Below are 18,115 nucleotides of genomic sequence, written 5' to 3' on the forward strand. Positions count from 1 at the left end.
AGGAAAGGAAGGGAAGGATATGGTTTGAATCTCAGAACTTTGGAAAACATGTTGAACATCATTATCACATGTAAATGTAAAAATAAAATATCTTTGAATCAAGAGAAAATAAGAACAAAATCATCTGGAGTATTAACCATGCTCTTTTATGGTCATAGAAATATTAAGACTATAGAAATCAGAGTTGGAAGAGAGGAGATGGTAAAAAATTCTGTGCCTATTTGTTTATCCTCCAAATTTTAAAATCAATAGCACTTCAATGGCAATAAACTGTAACTAGAGGTCAATGATATCATTTATTCCTAAAAATACTTTTTAAAAAATAGAAAAAAATAAATACCTTTAAGCTCCCAGAATAGTTAAGAACAGGTATATAATTTGAAAAGCCCCAAAACAAGCAATCCTCTACCAAAACCAAATTCCTTTACAGCCAATTTCTTAATAATTGAACATTATTAACCTACTGTTATCCCAGTGTTTTCTGGACTCTTTTAAAGACAAGGAATTTATGTTAACAATTAGGGGTATTACAGATTATAAAATTACCCATAAAGTATAAAAGTCTTGTAAGTTTAAATCATGAAATTGGCTCATTCTACTTCATCTGTTTTTAATGTGGAGAAGAAGTCTCCAAATAAGCTAAAGCTGCTTTAAGGTCAGAAACACATCTTTAAAAAACTCAGGGGATCCCTTATGTGCTTCTATTTCCTGAGTAATTTGTAAAATGGAAATACAAATCCTTTAATGACAGTGTACAAGGCCACTCCAAATCTAGGTCCTAAAAAAGTTGGATGAAAACCACTTATAGATACTAGGAAAAAAGAGTAAACACAAAACCTTAAAATTAAATGCTCTGAAGTATAGTTAATTTGTAAACTTAATGACATTACTTTATTTTATTTATCTCTATGAAACACTAAGATTAAACTCTTCATTAAAGTTATATAGTCTTCAATTCTTTCAAGATGCTAAAGCAATCTTATTACATAGATAATAAAACAGACACTTCTAACTTAAATGATTTGCTCAATAATATGTTATCTTTTGGCAGGCCTGGGAATAGACTCTGGGTCTTTTAAATTCTATTATAATAGACTCATTGATTTATGTATTACCATAAAATAGAATTAACCACTGTACCCACAATCACATTTTTATATATAAACATCTATATAAACATATATAAAACATTCATATCACAAATTAATCACACAATAAATAAAATTTGACTTTGGGTAAATTAAAAGGTGACTATGTAAAATATTATTTTAATAATCTCTACTATCATCATTTTCTCCAGCTTCTCCAAAACCACTTCTTTTTCTAGAAATATCTTAATTTCAAGGCAAAAACATATTTCATTATTGCCAATGACATAAGTCATCTTCATCCATATCAATAAATAAAAACAATAAATCTTCAAAGTACTACTTTCTGTGAATAATTAATCTCATGTTCCCTTTAGAGGGATGAGTAATATTGAAAGGTATCTCCAGATAGTACACACTATAAGTTTATTATTCCCACATATTCCCACCAAAAAATAGAAATAAAGCTTTCTTCTTATGACTTCACTGTTTTTTGCCTTTGGTTCCTAATTCATAGCTTATACATATGAAATCTTAATAACTTCTCACCAAGTCACCAAGTCCTGTCAATTATACCTCCTCAAAGTAGTTTTCCTACTTGACTTCCACTCTGCCACCACCTTAAAACACATTCTCATTAGTCATCTAACTTAGCCCACAGTAACAGCCATCCAAAAGATCTTCATGTTTCTCTTCTTTCCTTGACTCTAATCAATCTTTCATACCCATCAGACAAATGTCAACACTTTGAAGTAGTCCAGTAGAAAGAGGATTAGGCCTGAAGTTAGGAAGACCCAAGTTCAAATCCTCTAGCCTTAAACACTTACTAGCTATGTGACCATTAGCAAGTTACTTAACCTCTAATTGTATGTTTCTGCAACTATAAAATGGGGATAAGAATGGTATATAACTCACAGAATCACTGTGAGAATCAAAGGTCATAATATTTATCAAAGTTCTTAGTACAGGGGTATAGCCAAGATGGTGGAGAAAGTACACAGACCTTCCTGATAGCTACCAAATTACCTTCCAAATAATTATGATATAGAGGCTCAAATGAAATTTTGGAGCAGAATAGACCTCAAAAATGTGGAGTAAAATAATTTTTCTGCCCCCCAAAACTTAGAAGGTCAGCAGGAAATACATACTGCACAAGGATCAAAGTGGAGTGCAAAGTAGCACAGCGAGGCAGATTCCACCTCAGCAATAGGGTTTTTTTTTTGGTGGGGGGGCAGCTGAATCACCAAAAAGGCTTTCAAAGCTCTCAGTCACAGAAAGTAAGGGAGGTGAGACAACTGCTCAGAAGAAAAGAGGGGTCCCTTTGCTTACTTTAGGTATTCTTATCACATTATCCATATATAGATCCAGGCTGCAGTCCTGGGTTTTTGTGTCAGGATGAGGAGGAGCACTATTGCACAATAGCTCTGGTGGCAAGAAGAGAGCAGGAAAGCCTTGTCTTAGTTCCAAGGTAATAGAGTGCTTATGGTTGCTCACAGACTAGAGCACAGGCTTAGAGACTATTAAACACAGCTGCACAAAGAATTTAAAGTTGCAAAAGTTCTTCAATTGCCACAGGAACAGAACACATATTTAGTAGATTTCTTAAGTTAAAAGAAAAGAAAAGGGCTGGAAAATGAGCAAACAAAGAACAAAATTCAACAAAGAAAGTTAATTTTGGTGAGAGGACTAAAACACAAACTCAGAAGAAGAAAACAAAGTCAATATTTTTGTATACAGATCCTCCAAGAAAAAATATCAATTGGTCTCAAACCCAAAAAGAATTAATGGAGGCACTCAAAAAATTTGTAAAAATCAAATAAGGGAGGTAGAAGACAAATTGGGAAAAGAAATGAGAGTGTTACAAAAAAAATCATGAAAAATAGTCAACTGCAAGGCAAATGAGGGACAAAAATACTGAAGAAATTAATATCTTAAAAAACAAAATAGGATAATTGGTAAAAGAGGCACCAAAATCAACTGAAGAGAACTGAAAAGTCAGAATTGGCATATGGAAAAATAGGTACAAAAATTTACTGAGGAAAAGAACTCTTCAAAAAGTAGAATTGACCAAATAGAAAAGGAGGTACAAAAGTTCAATGAATAAAATAATGTCTTAAAATTAGATTTGGGCAAATGAAGGCTAATGACTCCATGAAACATCAAAAAAAAAACTATCAAAAGAATGAAAAAGAAAAGATGTGAAATATCTCATTGAAAAAACAACTGACCTGGAAAATAAAACCTGAGAAATAATCTAATAATCATCATTAGAGTACCAAAAAGCAATGATTAAAAAGAAAGCAGTTATCCTCATTCAAGAAATTATCAAGGATAATATACTTTGATATTTTAGAATGAGAGGATGAAGTAGAAATTGAAAGAATCCAGCAATCACAACCATTAAAAGATCCCATCATTGTAATTCCTAGGAATATCATAACCATATTCTAGAACTCCTAGGTAAAGGAGAAAATATTGTAAATAGCCAAAAAGAATAAATTCAAATATCATTGAGGCACAATCAAAATAACACAAGATTTCACAGCTTCTACATTAAAAGATCAGAGGGCCTGGAATATAATATCCCAAAGAGCAAAAGAGCCTGAACTTCAATCAATTGTTAATTACCCAGCATAACTGAACATAATCTCTCAAAGATGGAAATGGGTATTCAATGAAATAGAGGGCTTTCAAATATTTCCTGATGAAAAAAAAGAGCAGAAAGGAAAATAAATTTGAGCCTGAAATGCAAAACTCAGAGGAAGCATTAAAAGTTAAAGAAGAAAGAAAAATTGAAACACATTCAATAAAGTTGAATTGTTTATATAACTACATGGAAAGGTGATGCATATAACTCCTAATAACTTTATCATTATTAGGGCAGTGTGAGAAGAGGGCATAGGAAGAGGGCAAAAGAATGAGTTTAATATGATGGGTTGATATCTTTTTAAAAAATTAATAAATGAGAAAGGAATGCATTGGGAGTAGGGGGATATAAGAAAGAGAATGGACTAAATTATTTCAAATAAAAGAGGCATGAAAAATCTTTTACAGTAGAAGGAAGTTGGGAGAGGTCAAGAGGAGAGTAGTTAAAACTTATCAAAATTGGCTCAAAGAGGGGCAGCTGAATGGCTCAGTGGTTTGAGAGTCAGGCCCATAGATGGGAGGTCCTGGATTCAAGTTTGGCTTCATGCACTTCCTAGCTGTGTGATTCTGGGCAAGTCACTTGACCCCCATTGCCTAGCCCTTACCACTCTTCTGCCTTCGAACCAATACACAGTATTATTTTTTTTAAGACAGAAGGAAAGGGTTTAAAAAAAACTTAATGGCTCAAAGAGGGAAGAACATACACAATCAATTAGGTATAGAAATCTCTTAGTCTATAGGATATTAGGAGAGGAATGGGATAAAATAAGTGGGGTAGAGCTGATAGGAAATAGATCAAATTAAGGGATGTGGTAGTGAGAAGCTAAACATTTTTGAGGATGGACAGAATGAAAGTAGAGAAAAAAAGGATAAATGGGGAAGGATTTTGGATATAGAATAATGCATAGTAATCATAATGGCCAAAAAAGAATATGTCTCTTTAATAAAGGCCACATTTCTTAAATACATAGAGAAATAATTTGAAAGTATAAGAATACAAGTCATTCCCCAACTGATAAATGGTCAAAGTTTATGAATAGGCAGTTCTTTTACAAAGTAATTAAAGCTATCTATAGTCATGGAAAAATGCTCTAAATCACTATTAATTAGAGAAATGCAAATTAAAACACAGGTACCACTCTACACCTATCAGATTGGCTATTATGACAGAAAAGGAAAATGAAAAAACTTGAAGGTGCTGTGGAAAAATTCAAACACACTGCTGGGAGAGTTGTGAACTGATTCAAACATTCTGAAGAATAATTTCAACCTATGCCCAAATGGCTATAAAATAGTATATACCTTTTGACCCAGAAATTCCATTCCTAGGCTTGTTTCCCAAAGAGATATAAAACAAAAAAGAAAAAGACTGGTATTACAAAGGTGGTGACTACTCATATACTCATGCTTTCATGTAATATATTATTTTAATTGCTCATGTCATGATAAAAGACACATATCAGATAGATGGATAGATAGATAGATAGATAGATAGATAGATAGATAGATAGATAGATATGTCATGAAAGATATATAGTGGAAGACAGCATGTTTTGATCTGCACTCAGATTCCAATAGTTCCTTATTTGGCTATGGATAATTTTTCTTCATGAATCCCTTGTCATTATCTCAGAGACTTGCTTTGTTGATAATGGTTTAGTCTCTTTGTGTAATATTTCTGTTACTATACACATTGTTCTCCTTGTTCTGCTCACTTCTCTTTCTCTCAGTTCATATAAGTCTTTCTAGGTTTTCTGACCTCATCCTATTCATCATCCCTTATGGTATGATAGTATTCCATTACAACCATATACCACAATTTGTTCATCTGATCCCCAAGTGATGGGACAATGCCTCAATTTCCAATTATTTGCCACTATGAAAAGTCGCTAAAAATATTTTGGTACAGGTAGGTCCTTCCCCCTTATCTCTGATCTCCTTGGAATATAGACCTAATAGTGGTATTTTAGGGACAAAGCCAATGCATAGCTTTGTGATCTTTCAATCCTGGTCATATACTGCTTGCCAAAGTGGTTGTCAGTTTGCAATTCTACCACCAGCATATTAGTGTCCCAATTTTCCCACATCCCCTCCATCATTTATCATTTTCCTTTTTTGTCATGTTAGTCAATCTGATAGGTGTGAGGTGGTATCTCAGAATTGTTTTAATTTGCATTTCTCTAATCAAAAGTGATTTGAAATATTTTTTCACAGGACTATGGATAGTTTTAATCTCTTCCTCTGAGAACTACCTGTTTACATGCTTTGATCATTTCTTGATTGGGAAACGTATTGCATTCTTATAAATTTGACTCATTTCTCTTAATTTTTTTTTGCCAAATATGTTGTTTCCCCAATGATCTTGGTTGCATTCATTTTATTTGTGCAAAACATTTTAGATGAATATAATAAAAAATGTTTGTCACCAATGTCTTGTTTGGTCATAAATTCTTCCCTTATCCATAAATCTGATAGGTAAACGTTCCCATGTTCCCTCTAATTTGTTTATGGTGTTATCCTTTATTACTAGATCAAGTATCCCTTTTGAATTTATCTTGGTGTATGGTGAGATGTTGGTCCGTGGTTAATTTCTGCCATACTGCTTTCTAGTTTTCACAGCAGTTTTTGTCAAATAGTGAGTTCGTTCCCCCAAAGCTTGGATCTTTGGATTTATTAAAAACTAATTTGCTATGGGCATTAACTGCTATGTGTTGATTACCTAATCTATCTCACAGATTTACCAATCTATTCCTTAACCAGTCCCAGATTATTTTGATGATTACCGCTTTATAGTATCATTTACTGTCTGCTACAGCCAGATCTCCTTCATTCATTTTCCCCCATTTATTTACTTAATATGAGAAATTTTATTAAAGGTCTTAAATAAATACAATATCATGAAGCTTTTCCTTGTCCGCCTTTACTTCAGAACTTATATAACATGTTTTCAACTCTACCACACTTAGCATATTATATCATATATTATAACTTCCTATGTGTTTTGTGGGGCAGATAGGTAGTACAATAGATAAAGTGCCAGAACTGAAGACAGGAAAACATATTTCAGAGTTCAAATCTGGCCTCAGACACTTACTATGTGAACCTCAGCAACTCACTTAACCCCATTTGCCTCATTTCCTCATCTGTAAAGTAAGTTGGAAAAGGAAATCACAAAACATTCAAGGATGTTTGCCATGAAAACCACAAATGGGGTTACCACAAAAAGTCAAATAAAACTGACTGAACAAGAAGAACAATAAATGTTTTCTATGTAGATTATATTGTAAACTTCATGGAACTACCTTAATTAACTACTCAACCCATAGATGTCTAGTAACTGTTTTCTATGAATAATCATTATGGCAAAAAATGAAGAAGTATAAGGCATTATCTGTTATCAGAGGAATTCATCATCTGCATGGTGAAACAACATAAATACAGGAAAGTTAAATAATACCACTAATTTAAATTATAAAAGATAGGAGAGATTATAAGACCATACATCATTAATTGTCCAATTAGTAGCTCAGAGAATATCTGCAGTGATGACAAAGGGAGTATGGTAACTGTGGGATGGAGAATATATGAAAGCAGCACAGAACTGGGTTTAGAAAGATATTGAGAATTTGAGGAGGAGAGGACAGAAAGTGGGGAAGGGCATTTTAGGTATAAAAGAATGGTATGAGGAAAAGTGTAGAAATAGGAAAGTTCAGAAAATATTTAAGGAATGGTTAACAGATCAAATATTCTGGATCAGAGAATGGGGAGAACATGGTAAGAGGTCATGAAGGGTCTGAATATAAAATAAAAATGTAGTTAAGTTTTGTAGTGCCTTTCATGCCAAGCAAAAGTGTTTGCATTTTCTCTATAGCAAGAGAGAACTTTTAAAAGATTCTGAGAAAATGAGAACAAAGGCATGTTCTTTTACAAAGCTCCTTCTGCTTATGTGATTAATGATATATTAGTGGTGAAACAGGAAAACTCTTGAAACCTTTTAACACTTAGATGGTCAGTCAAAAATATTTAGTAAGTGCTTATGATGTGCTAGGAATTGAGCTAAGTGCAAGGGATACAAATAAGAAAAAGAAAGACAGTCTCTGTGCTCAAGGAGTTTACAATCTAAAGGGGGAAGATCAGACATAAACACACAAGCTGAAAAAAATGGAGAGGGGGAAAGTATGAGAATAGAGAGAATCATGATGGAAAAATTAAAAGAAGTGCAGCTGGGCTAAAAATGAAAAAATGGATAGCTTTGGTGCCCTCCTTAAATGATCGTTTTTGGAGAAGTTTGTTGTTCTATCCTTCAAGTCTGAAAAGCAGAGGATACTGATGAGGTATGAGTACCAAGACTGATTCAGTCTTGCAGGATGATGAAGATCCTAATGGTCAGACTCTTGGGGGCATGATCAAAACATCTAAAAGAGTACAGCCAGATGGAAAATGAATAGATAGTTGACCTTAGTGTCCTACTTAGATTATTAGAATGTGAAATAGGCAGTTGTTTTAATTCTGTACTGATAGGCGAAATGATTTTCTGTAATTCTGACTTTTATTTGGAGTGACTGGAAATGACATATTTTTATTTATTATAATTGTTTTATTATTTTATTGTTTTATTACCTTTGTTATAATTGTTAGAGTTGCTATGTCTCTCTAGTGAAATGCCTGTGTTTGTTTTAGCTATTTAAAAAAAAAGTTCTTCAAGTGTGAGAGAGATTTTTGTAGTACAAATTCATTTTGATTTAATAATTATCTACTCTATGACTAGCACTTGACAAATGCAGAAAAATGTGAATACAATATTACCCTTCGTGCATCATACCAATGTAACATAGCAGAAATAGCACTTCTGATTTGGAGTCAGTAGACCTGAATTTGAATCCTAGCTCTCACACTTACCATTTGTGTGATTTGAGAAAAATCAGATTATCTCTGTTTGTCTCAATTTTCTCCTCTGTAAGGGGAAGGGTTTGGACTATAATATGACCTTGAGGCACCCCTTAGCTTCAAAATCTATTACCCTATCAATAAAAAGGATTTAAATAACATCCACATAAAACCCCAAGTTAGAGTAACTATATATAAGCACCACCCACCTGTATAATTCTAGCACCTCTTTCAATAGCATCATATGGCATCTTAGGTCTGGAAACACCTGTTTCATCTCAAACACATTTGGCATACATCCAACTGTTTAAGTGCACTAAAGACTAAGCCAGTCATTAGTTCAAAAAGAACTCATTAAAATCCATCACTAAAAGATATGTAGCATTGCTTGACTGCCATCCAGACCCACATGCTGAATACTAGAGGCTTACAGAAAGGATAGAACAGGAAGTAGATTTTATGACCAAAACAAAAGTGCTTTAATAGTACTTCTTCTGGTGGTTGTTAATAATTCCACTTGCCACAAACCTCAAATTCCAGTTGGAACAGAAGGATCCTGTAGTTCTGGTACCGGAAGATGCATTTGCAAGTTATAGTGGAAAAACTTTAGATACATCACTCCTATTATAGTCTTTTTAGAGCACAGACTGTATTACCTACTCAGTAATCTATCCAAATATCAAGCCCTGCAGCCTTTATTATAAATACCAGAGACACAAATTTTAGCTTTGCCATGGGAATACCACAATCTTTAAGCCTTTATTGTGTTGTTACTTTATAGAGCCTCCTGTGTATTATTTCTTGTAGTTATAAAACAGCAAAAGCATTTATATTTGTATTTTTTTCTATTCTATCTTTAACCCCTACCTAAAGAAAAAAATTCACTTCCTTATTTAACCAGTGAGCTTATTGGGAAAAATCCTGAGTTCTGATGTCCAACATAATTGAAACTCCTGCCTGGAACTTTATAAAGCAGTATTTACATATGGGATAGACAGTTTTAATTTGTTAGCACTGAAAATGCATTGATTTCACATCCTTTCAGAAGACTTTCTCATCTTTACAACAGGATATGTTGACATTAGATCTCTACAATACAGCAAAAGAATGACAGAACTGCAAGGAGTCTTGAAAACCTGTTAATCAATCAAAAATTCACTTTTTTAAAAGGTGAGAACTACAGCTCAGAGAAATAAGATGATTTCCCCAAAGCTATATAGCTAGTGACTGACCTGGGATTCAAACCCAGCTCTCTAGTAATGCAAGTGTTATGTTCTTTTTGTTTTAATACCTATCAACTCTCATGACAGACATAGCTGAGAAAAGTGAAGTACTTTTTTCTGAGTTGATAGGTCTCACTATTCCATCCTGGAAGAAAGTGCAAGCAGCTACTTATGGGCCTGCACCCCTATTAATTAACATAGAAGCTTCACCCTGCTTTGTTTCAGATATGAACAGTTTCACTTGCTTCTCCTTCCTAAAGCAGCCTTATGGCTCCTTTCCCCCAAGGCCATCCCATATTTGTACCAAACTCTGGGTGAACGCCTCATCTACATGACTCACTGTATCTCAGAATTCCTAAATTGAAGACATCCACCAATCTCAGCATCCCCAGTAGAAGGGATTATAAGCATGTACCACTACACCTTGCAGAAGTGATTTTTTTTAAAGAGCTGAGTAGTCAAAGTTCAAAACCTGACATTCATCCCAAACTTCCTGCACTCTACTTGTAAAAGAGCTCCTCAGAGGATCTTTACTCTTATTCCACATACAATTCTAACAAGCTTGGTTGAGGTAAGCACATTTGATAGTCCTGATTAAAAAAAAAAACAACTGAAAGGATTAGAGAATGGGAAGTAGAAAAACAAATAAAAGGAAAAAAGGCTAAAGCCATATTCAAAATTTCAAAAATATATCAATCCACTTCCTATAAGGAAAAACAGCCCAACAGAGCTCAATAGATCTGAAGACATCTCTGTATTATAGTATGTACAAATATATGACCAGTATGGCATGTTCATAGTGTCGATGTGGATTTTTGAGAAGTCCCAGTGCCAAGCACCTCATTTTGGTTTGAATGTTAAGCACATTTTTGTTTTGAAGGCTCCTCTACTGGATGAAAGTTTTCTTTTCAAGAAGCCTAGTTTGACCTTTGCATTTGATTTGTTACAGCTGACCATTCTCTAATACCAGCAATAAGACTGCAAAGAGGTTTACAAACCTGTTTTTGATACCTAATTATCTAGAGAATATAAGGACTCCCAATTTCCTTTCCTCTTTGGAGAAAGTATCCAGGGTGTTTTCTTCCAAGGGAGAGGGGGAGAATCTAGTGTGGTGTCTTCTCCCAGAGATGTGGTTCCCAGAATCCTAGAGCCTTTGGTTATGTGTGGTATTTATTTCATGACTCAGTGTGGTGGCCAAATATTTGAGCCCTATCGCTACCCCTACTATCCCTATTCCTGATTAAAGAGTGGGTTTTCTGATTACTTGGTAGTTCTGGGTTATTTCCAAATTAACAGTATTAATGTTCCACTCATCAAGGAAAAATCAAACTGAATTAAGAATGTTCTGTGATAGAGAAGCCAACAAACATGTAATATTTCTGAAAGTTTTCCATCAAAAATTATATATGCAAACACCTTCTTTGACTAAAAGGTAAGCTTCAGTAGTTTGGAAAAGAAGGGAAAAGATATTTAATTATCTGAAGGCCCTAGATATAAATTATTGTATGAAATATACTTTATATGTATAGTATATTAATGAAATCTCAATTTGCTCATATCCTTATTTTTTATTGCATGGACTACAAGGTTTCCATTTGAATGTGTTCCCTTTGACATTATTTCTTGGTAGCATTATAATACCATTTCTTATACCCAGAATTAGGAAAGGGAGGAGGGTTAATGATGTGATGTTTCAAAACAACAATTCTCTCTAACATACCAAAAAACAGATAATTATGAACTTTTCCCTAAAGTTCTCTAGTCAATACAAAGAGAAAAACATCTATACCTTTATGTGGAGCTTTGATTTAAAAATAAAAAAGACCAATAGAACTTCATAGATAAAATAATCACCTTGCTTTCTTTCTAAGGCAGCTGGCAGTTAATTGATCCAAATACACATACAATTATGTCAGAGAAAATTCTCCCAGGACATAGCAAATGCTCTTTTGGCCTTTGTATATTTCAGGGACAGCCATAAAAAAGCAAGCAGTAGGAAGGAACCAGAAGCAATATCTAAATAATGAGGGGAAAGTCAATATTTGGAAGAAAGGACCTCTGGATAAAATTTAGATTCACACATTGCAAAATGTCCTTCAAGTGATTTGCAAAGAAAGAAAGAAATATAATGAAAAAGACTCCAATCCTACCCAAGTAAAAACTATTGAAAAAATAAAATAATATTTTAAATATCATATAAAATGTACAGTACATACAAGTCCCTCAAATATTTCCAAGTTTACCAAAAAAAAAAAAGCCAACCTCCTTTTTAATTGAAGTTTCTTGTAATGTTAGACATCCAAATAGAGACTTGAGACATCTAAGTTGGATCAGAAGATTTCTATGCCTACCACTACTGTTGAATCACCTCTTTTCTACCTTAGTTTTCCTACAGGAAAATGGAAAACAAAAATGACCACCTCTCATTTAAAAAATATTTATGGAGTATATAAAATAAATAAATGATAACTATCTATATATATATATATGTATATATATATATATACTAACTTACAAAGTAAATAGAGCACTATACTTCAAATGTGGAAAACCCAGATTCAACCAGACTTTTGGAGGTGTGACCCTAGTCAAGTCACAAGTTCTAAGGTGTCTCAAGCGGCAGCCTATCGTTTATCAACAATCATAGACAGGTTGTGATTTGCCTTCGTGGCAATACTTTCTATTTTTGGAATTCTCCATGCTGACAAAAATCACAAATCCTTTGTGTAGTTATATACATGTATTTGTTTATGTATATCCAAAGGATGTACACATGTGGATACCTATTTTCATTAAAGAAAATAAAATGAAGGCCAAGCAACCATGGCCATTTGAAAACAATTTATGTGATACCCATACACTACAAACAGTTTTTGCATTGGAAGGCAATCCTGAGGGGTCAGATTTTTCTCAGCCTAATCATCTTCATGAAGTTGATTTGCTATTATAGCTACTTCTGATTGTAACTAATTACTTGCTTCAAAGCTCCAAGATTCAAATGGTATCTCAGCTGCTAAAATATAGAACTAAATTAAAAGCATCTTCAATAACTAACATAAAACACATTAAGACTGCAGAACACTTTACAAATAGTCTTTCATTTGATCCCCACAACAGCTCTATGAGGTAGGTGCTATTTTTCCCACATTTTCCCAATGATCTTTGCCCAACTCCTGCGAAGTTTGATAGATTATAGAGTAATGCAAGGAGTGAATACATTGGGATATTCAGGTGATACAAGAGCAAAAATACCCACTGAATTTTATTAGAAAAATATCAACTCATCGCTGATAAATGTATTTTTTTAAACTTTACCTTCTGCCTTAGTATCAAACCTATCTGCCCTCTTTTCTGAATGGCAAAAGCAAGGCAATTGGGGTTAAGTGACTTGCCCAGGTCACAAAGCTAGAAAATATTGACATCAAAGTTGAACTCAGTTCCTCCTGACTCCAGGCCTGGTGTTCTATCCACTGTGCTACTGAGCTTACCTTTTTAATATTACAACAAATTAGGCACTAACTCAAATTAGATAATTCCCAAGTATTTGTAATGCAGAGTCACTGCTTATAGTGATTTCATTAATGGTAATACAAGAAAGTTTTGTCTTTCATCTTTTGTAATATCTCATATAAATAGATATTACTACAACCACATAGTTCAATATTTGAGTTTGCTTCAATAAGATCTATCAACATAAATATAAGTCAATGATATTCAGAAAAGCTAAGAAATAAATAAGAATTTAATTCCTCTAATCCCTTCCATATACAAATACCATAATTAAAATTTAGAATTACTGAGATAATTCCAAATCTACTAATATTTTCTTTTTTTAACATTTGCCTTCTATCTTAGAATTGATGGTAAGTATTGGTTCCAAGGAAAAAGAATAGTAAGGGCTAGCAAATGAGGGTTAAGTGATTTTCCCAGAATCACACAGCTTAGAAGTATCTGAGACCTGATTTGAACCCAAGACTTCTATCTCTAGGCTAGGCCTGGCTTTCTATCCACTGAACCCCCTCATTGCCCCTAATATGTTTATTGAATGATTTGTGTAAAGAAGTTAATGGAGAAGAGTAAGAAAAACAGAATATAAGGAAAATAGAATATGATATTTTTAAGCATTAAATTTGTGTTCCCAATATTCTCCACTAATAGTGATACTAACTTATAATTAGATATGTCCTAAGGAGATGTCTGAGAAAAGTTAAGTAATTTGCCCAGAGTCACATAGTAAGTAAGTATCAAATTCGATTTGAACTCATCTTCCTGATATTGAGTATGGTATTCTACCTGCTACTCATATACCATCTCTCATGTATTCCTCATATGTAATAAAAACACTGGTATAAGAAGAAATATTGAAATAATGGAAGTTATTCAGATCTATTAACTATGTATTTACTCATCAGAGGCATCAGTAACAAGAAGTCTTCCTCATACATTGATGAAAGTCACAAATCATTTCAGCATGCAGACACTTATTAACAAATTCCACTTTTACTGGGAACTTACCAGCTTAGACTAATTTAACACCATGCCCCTATCCCATGAATGACTATTACCTTAACTTTCGTTCCATCATTTGAAAGATTTCACAAAAAACCATTGGGTATACAAATGTCAAGCTGACAGTTTATTAAGAACTTCTGAAGGCTGACTTGAGCAGATAGGAGAAGATAACTTACTTAGGTGATTCAACATTTACTGTGATATATTGACTCTACAGTTGTGGTTAATAGTGATGTGTGTAGGTTAACAAAAGCCACAAGAAGACTAAGTACTGCAGTGTGTTTTGGCATCCACGTCTACTCTGTAATGACTCATACCTAAAACCAAATAAGTGTTATATTGAATATTCACTTTGGAGATGACATATTTGTATCAATATACTTTAAAAGACTATTTAAATGTTATGAAGGAGCAGACCTGAATTTGATTAAACCTGAATCAAATTCCTGTAAGATTGAGACTATCATAAAAAAAAGGAGATTAATTGCAATGATTACAGAAGGAATGTGATTACTGTAGGCTGAAGAGATAAAGGTGTCACAAAAGTGGAACTATAAAGATACTTAGAATTTTGACAGGAGAAGAGAAGAAATAAAGGTGCTTCAAGGAAAAAGGAATGGTGTATACAAAGGTACAGAAGTAGGAAAATTATTTTGAATAGAGTTGAGTTTGGAAGAATTAGAAACAAAGAAAAAACTAAATACTGTTTTATGCTCCTGTGCTACAGGTTTGTGCTGAAATCTCGATCAAGCATGCCTTGCAGTTATTCAAACTCAGTGTTTTTCTGTCCTTGAAGAGAACAAGAATGGATTCACCAGTTGCACAAAAAAAGTGACTGTCCTGGTAATAACTAATTTTCATTATGTCTGTCAGGACTAATTTTGTTTCTCTCTATTACTGTGGTAAATTTAATCCCATTAACATTTACTGTGGCATGTGTTGAAGAGAGAAAAATGAAAATAACAGTTCCTACCCTCAAGAAGCTTATAATCAAATGGGAAGGAAAAACATACATACATATACAAATAAAAACATGATACAAGATGGATGTAATCTGCTAATCAAATTGAGTGCTTAGAAGAGTATGAAGTGAGAAACATCTAAAGGGAATGAGGGCAAAAAAGTCAGGAAAACTGTCAAATACTTTCAAAATCATGTGCTCTTTCTTTCCAACCAGGACATATGAAGACTTCCCTTGTTGGTTGGAATGAATACAGCAGGCACAAGAATTGCAAACCCCCCCCCCCAAAAAAGGTAAAAAAGGAAAAGAAAATCACAATATATTTGGTAGAGGTTTTTTCTTAAGGGTGAGATAAGAGAAGGATGGCGTTTTGGATGACAATACTAAGGTCTCTAGAAACAATAGAACCATGAGAAGAAGGTAGTAGAAACCAACTCACCTGTGAATACATTCTGGAAAACATCATTGGCAGCCGGCACTCCTGAGGACTTTCTGGACAGGGTTGGTGGGGTTCCATCAGTTCCTTCTTGGGCTGTCCCATACTGAAGTAGATCTGCTGAACCACCCACCCTGGGCTCCCTCTGCTCCACCTCCTCTGTCCAGTCAGCAGAGCGGCTAAGTCCCCCCACCAAGCTGCTGCCACTTGTCTTGTGCTTCTTGACTTGGGCAGCAGTGGAGACCAAGGTAGCCCTTTGACCCCTGCTCAAAGAAGGCTCTAATCTTCTCTTAATTCGGGGGCTCTGGCTGGGGGACTGAGAAGGTGAATGGTTGGGTGAGCTAAGTTGTCGAGTAGTGGTCTTGATGTAACAAGGGTTAATTAGTGGGTAGGGCTTAAAGCATCGGGGACTAGGGGCAGGGCTGTCCATTTGGGGAGGAGTTGGGTATGCCCTCAGAATATCTCCCTCCTCTTCTACCTCAGAGGGAGTCTGTTGGGTGCCCTTGTCCCATTCCTCCCCAGGAGAACCCCGGGGAGCATCCTCAAATGCATCCTCATCATCATCATCTGTGTCTCCTGCTCCTCCAACAGAGGAGGCTACAGTTGCAGTCTCTCCCAAACCCGGCTCTGGGAAAGGGAAGGCAGTGGAAGAAGGGGAGTCTGTGGCTACCGGCAGAGTAGCCACAGGGGCTGTGACCTCCCAATCCACTCCGCTAGGGGGTGGTGTCTTCTCCTGAGCTAGAGGCTCAGGGGGCAAACTGTCCGGGAGGTCAGAGAGGGCAGATAAAGCTTGCTCCGTGTCTGGACTACCTGGTGCTTCCCCAACTCTACTGACAGGCCCTAGAAGAAAGTGGTCCAGGCCAAGGAAGGCCCCTGGTTGGAGTGGAGCAGAGCCCAGGGATGCTGAAGGGTCCCCGGAGCTGACTGCACCACCTTGGTGCTGCTGTTGCTGCTGCTGTTGCTGCTGGAGTCGAATTGCCTGCTGAATATCTGAGAGCAAGTCCTCCTGCTCTGTGGCGGAGTGAAAGCTATAGATGTCTGTATCTGAGCCTGAACTGGTCCTTTGTCCATCTTGCGCCCCAGGGACTGCTTCCAAATCTCCTTCTACAGTGGACTGAACCCCGAGCCCTGCAGGCCCTACCACATTTGGACGGCTGACTTCGAAGGGGTCCGTCCCTTCCGTATCTGACAGGCCCACTTCATCAGCAGACAGGCTAAGATCAGGGGTCTTCGTGACCAAGGAGTGAGCGCTGTCCAGCTCCCCTGTTTGTATGGCCTGGGAGTCCAGCACATCTTCCCGTGAACCGGCGCCCCCCTTTCCCTTAGATAGGTTCTTCCTGATCCGCAGGTTGTAAAAAACTGAGGCTCTTGAGTCTGACTTGCTCTTCTTCTTGCCAGACTCTCCAGTGCTACTTCCCCCTCCCCCCTTTCCATGTTTGCCCAGCGCCTTCTTTCCTCCGCTACCCTTCTTGGTGCCTTCAGCATCCCTGGGCCCAACAGCATCCTCCCCTACACAGCCACCGCCTCCCCCTCCTTCATGGGAGATATCACCTGCGCTCCTCTTCAGTTTGCCATCCTGATTCCCCATATTGCAATCCCGTTGCAATGCCGCCCAGTCCGCAGTCAGGCCATCCCAAAGGGTTTCATTCCCCGGCTTGGTCTGGGGGAGACTGCTGGGGAAGCCAGGCCAATGTGCAAACTGCCCAGCAGGGAAGGAAACGCGCTCTTGTTTGGCCCCTCTTCCATCTGCTGGAGCCTCTGCTTTGCATAATGCAAGGCGGCTCCTGCTGCTGCTGCTGCTGCTGCAGCTTGGACTCTGATGGGCTCGAACATGCTCAGTGCAGCACTCCCCGCCGCAGACAGCTCCTTCCAATGGCTGCTCCTGACGCAGCTGCTGCTGAGCTCTGGGCGGGTCGCCACCGCCCCCTCTTCCTCTCTTTTGCCCAGCTAGGAAAGGGAGCTCAAGAAAGGTGGTCTGTATCACAGGGATTTTCACCTCCAACTTATGAATCTGATTCATTGTCTCTGATCTAAGGGCTTGTCAACTAGAAGATCCAATGTCAGAACTTCACAGTCCAGAGATCTATCATGGAAAAAAAAGAGAAAGAAAAAAGAAAGTTAAAAACTAAAAGTTTAAAGGAGGAAGGGGGGAAAGAGGGAAACCAACTCTGAACTTGCATGCACCATAATGTAACTCAATTTCTGCCCCTCTCAAGGTTAGATGTGTTGCCTTTAGAAACATGAATATCCAATAATTTTTAAATAAATTAATGTGGTGTTTTTAATAAGTGAGCATCTAGTTGAACATGTGGTAAAGCAATACCTACATTAGACTCCATTTTCTTTATGGTACCTCTAATAT

At 36.2% G+C, this 18,115-nt stretch overlaps 1 protein-coding gene across 4 annotated transcripts in view; it reads right to left on the reverse strand.

Annotated features, from left to right (window-relative positions):
- Positions 1–17,795, reverse strand: part of FMN2 (formin 2) — a 473,310-nt gene extending 455,515 nt beyond the window's left edge. Inside the window, exon 1 of one of the 4 annotated variants that reach the window (XM_056816081.1) lies at positions 15,757–17,795. In XM_056816081.1, coding sequence (XP_056672059.1) covers positions 15,757–17,773 — 2,017 coding nt within the window. In that variant the 5' untranslated portion in view covers positions 17,774–17,795. The remainder of the gene's footprint in view (positions 1–15,756) is intronic. The other 3 variants (XM_056816082.1, XM_056816079.1, XM_056816080.1) reach the window with 3 other exon arrangements.
- Between the last annotated feature and the right edge of the window lie 320 nt (positions 17,796–18,115).

This window comes from Monodelphis domestica, chromosome 2 (genome assembly GCF_027887165.1).
Source record: "Monodelphis domestica isolate mMonDom1 chromosome 2, mMonDom1.pri, whole genome shotgun sequence".
NCBI lineage: Eukaryota > Metazoa > Chordata > Mammalia > Didelphimorphia > Didelphidae > Monodelphis > Monodelphis domestica.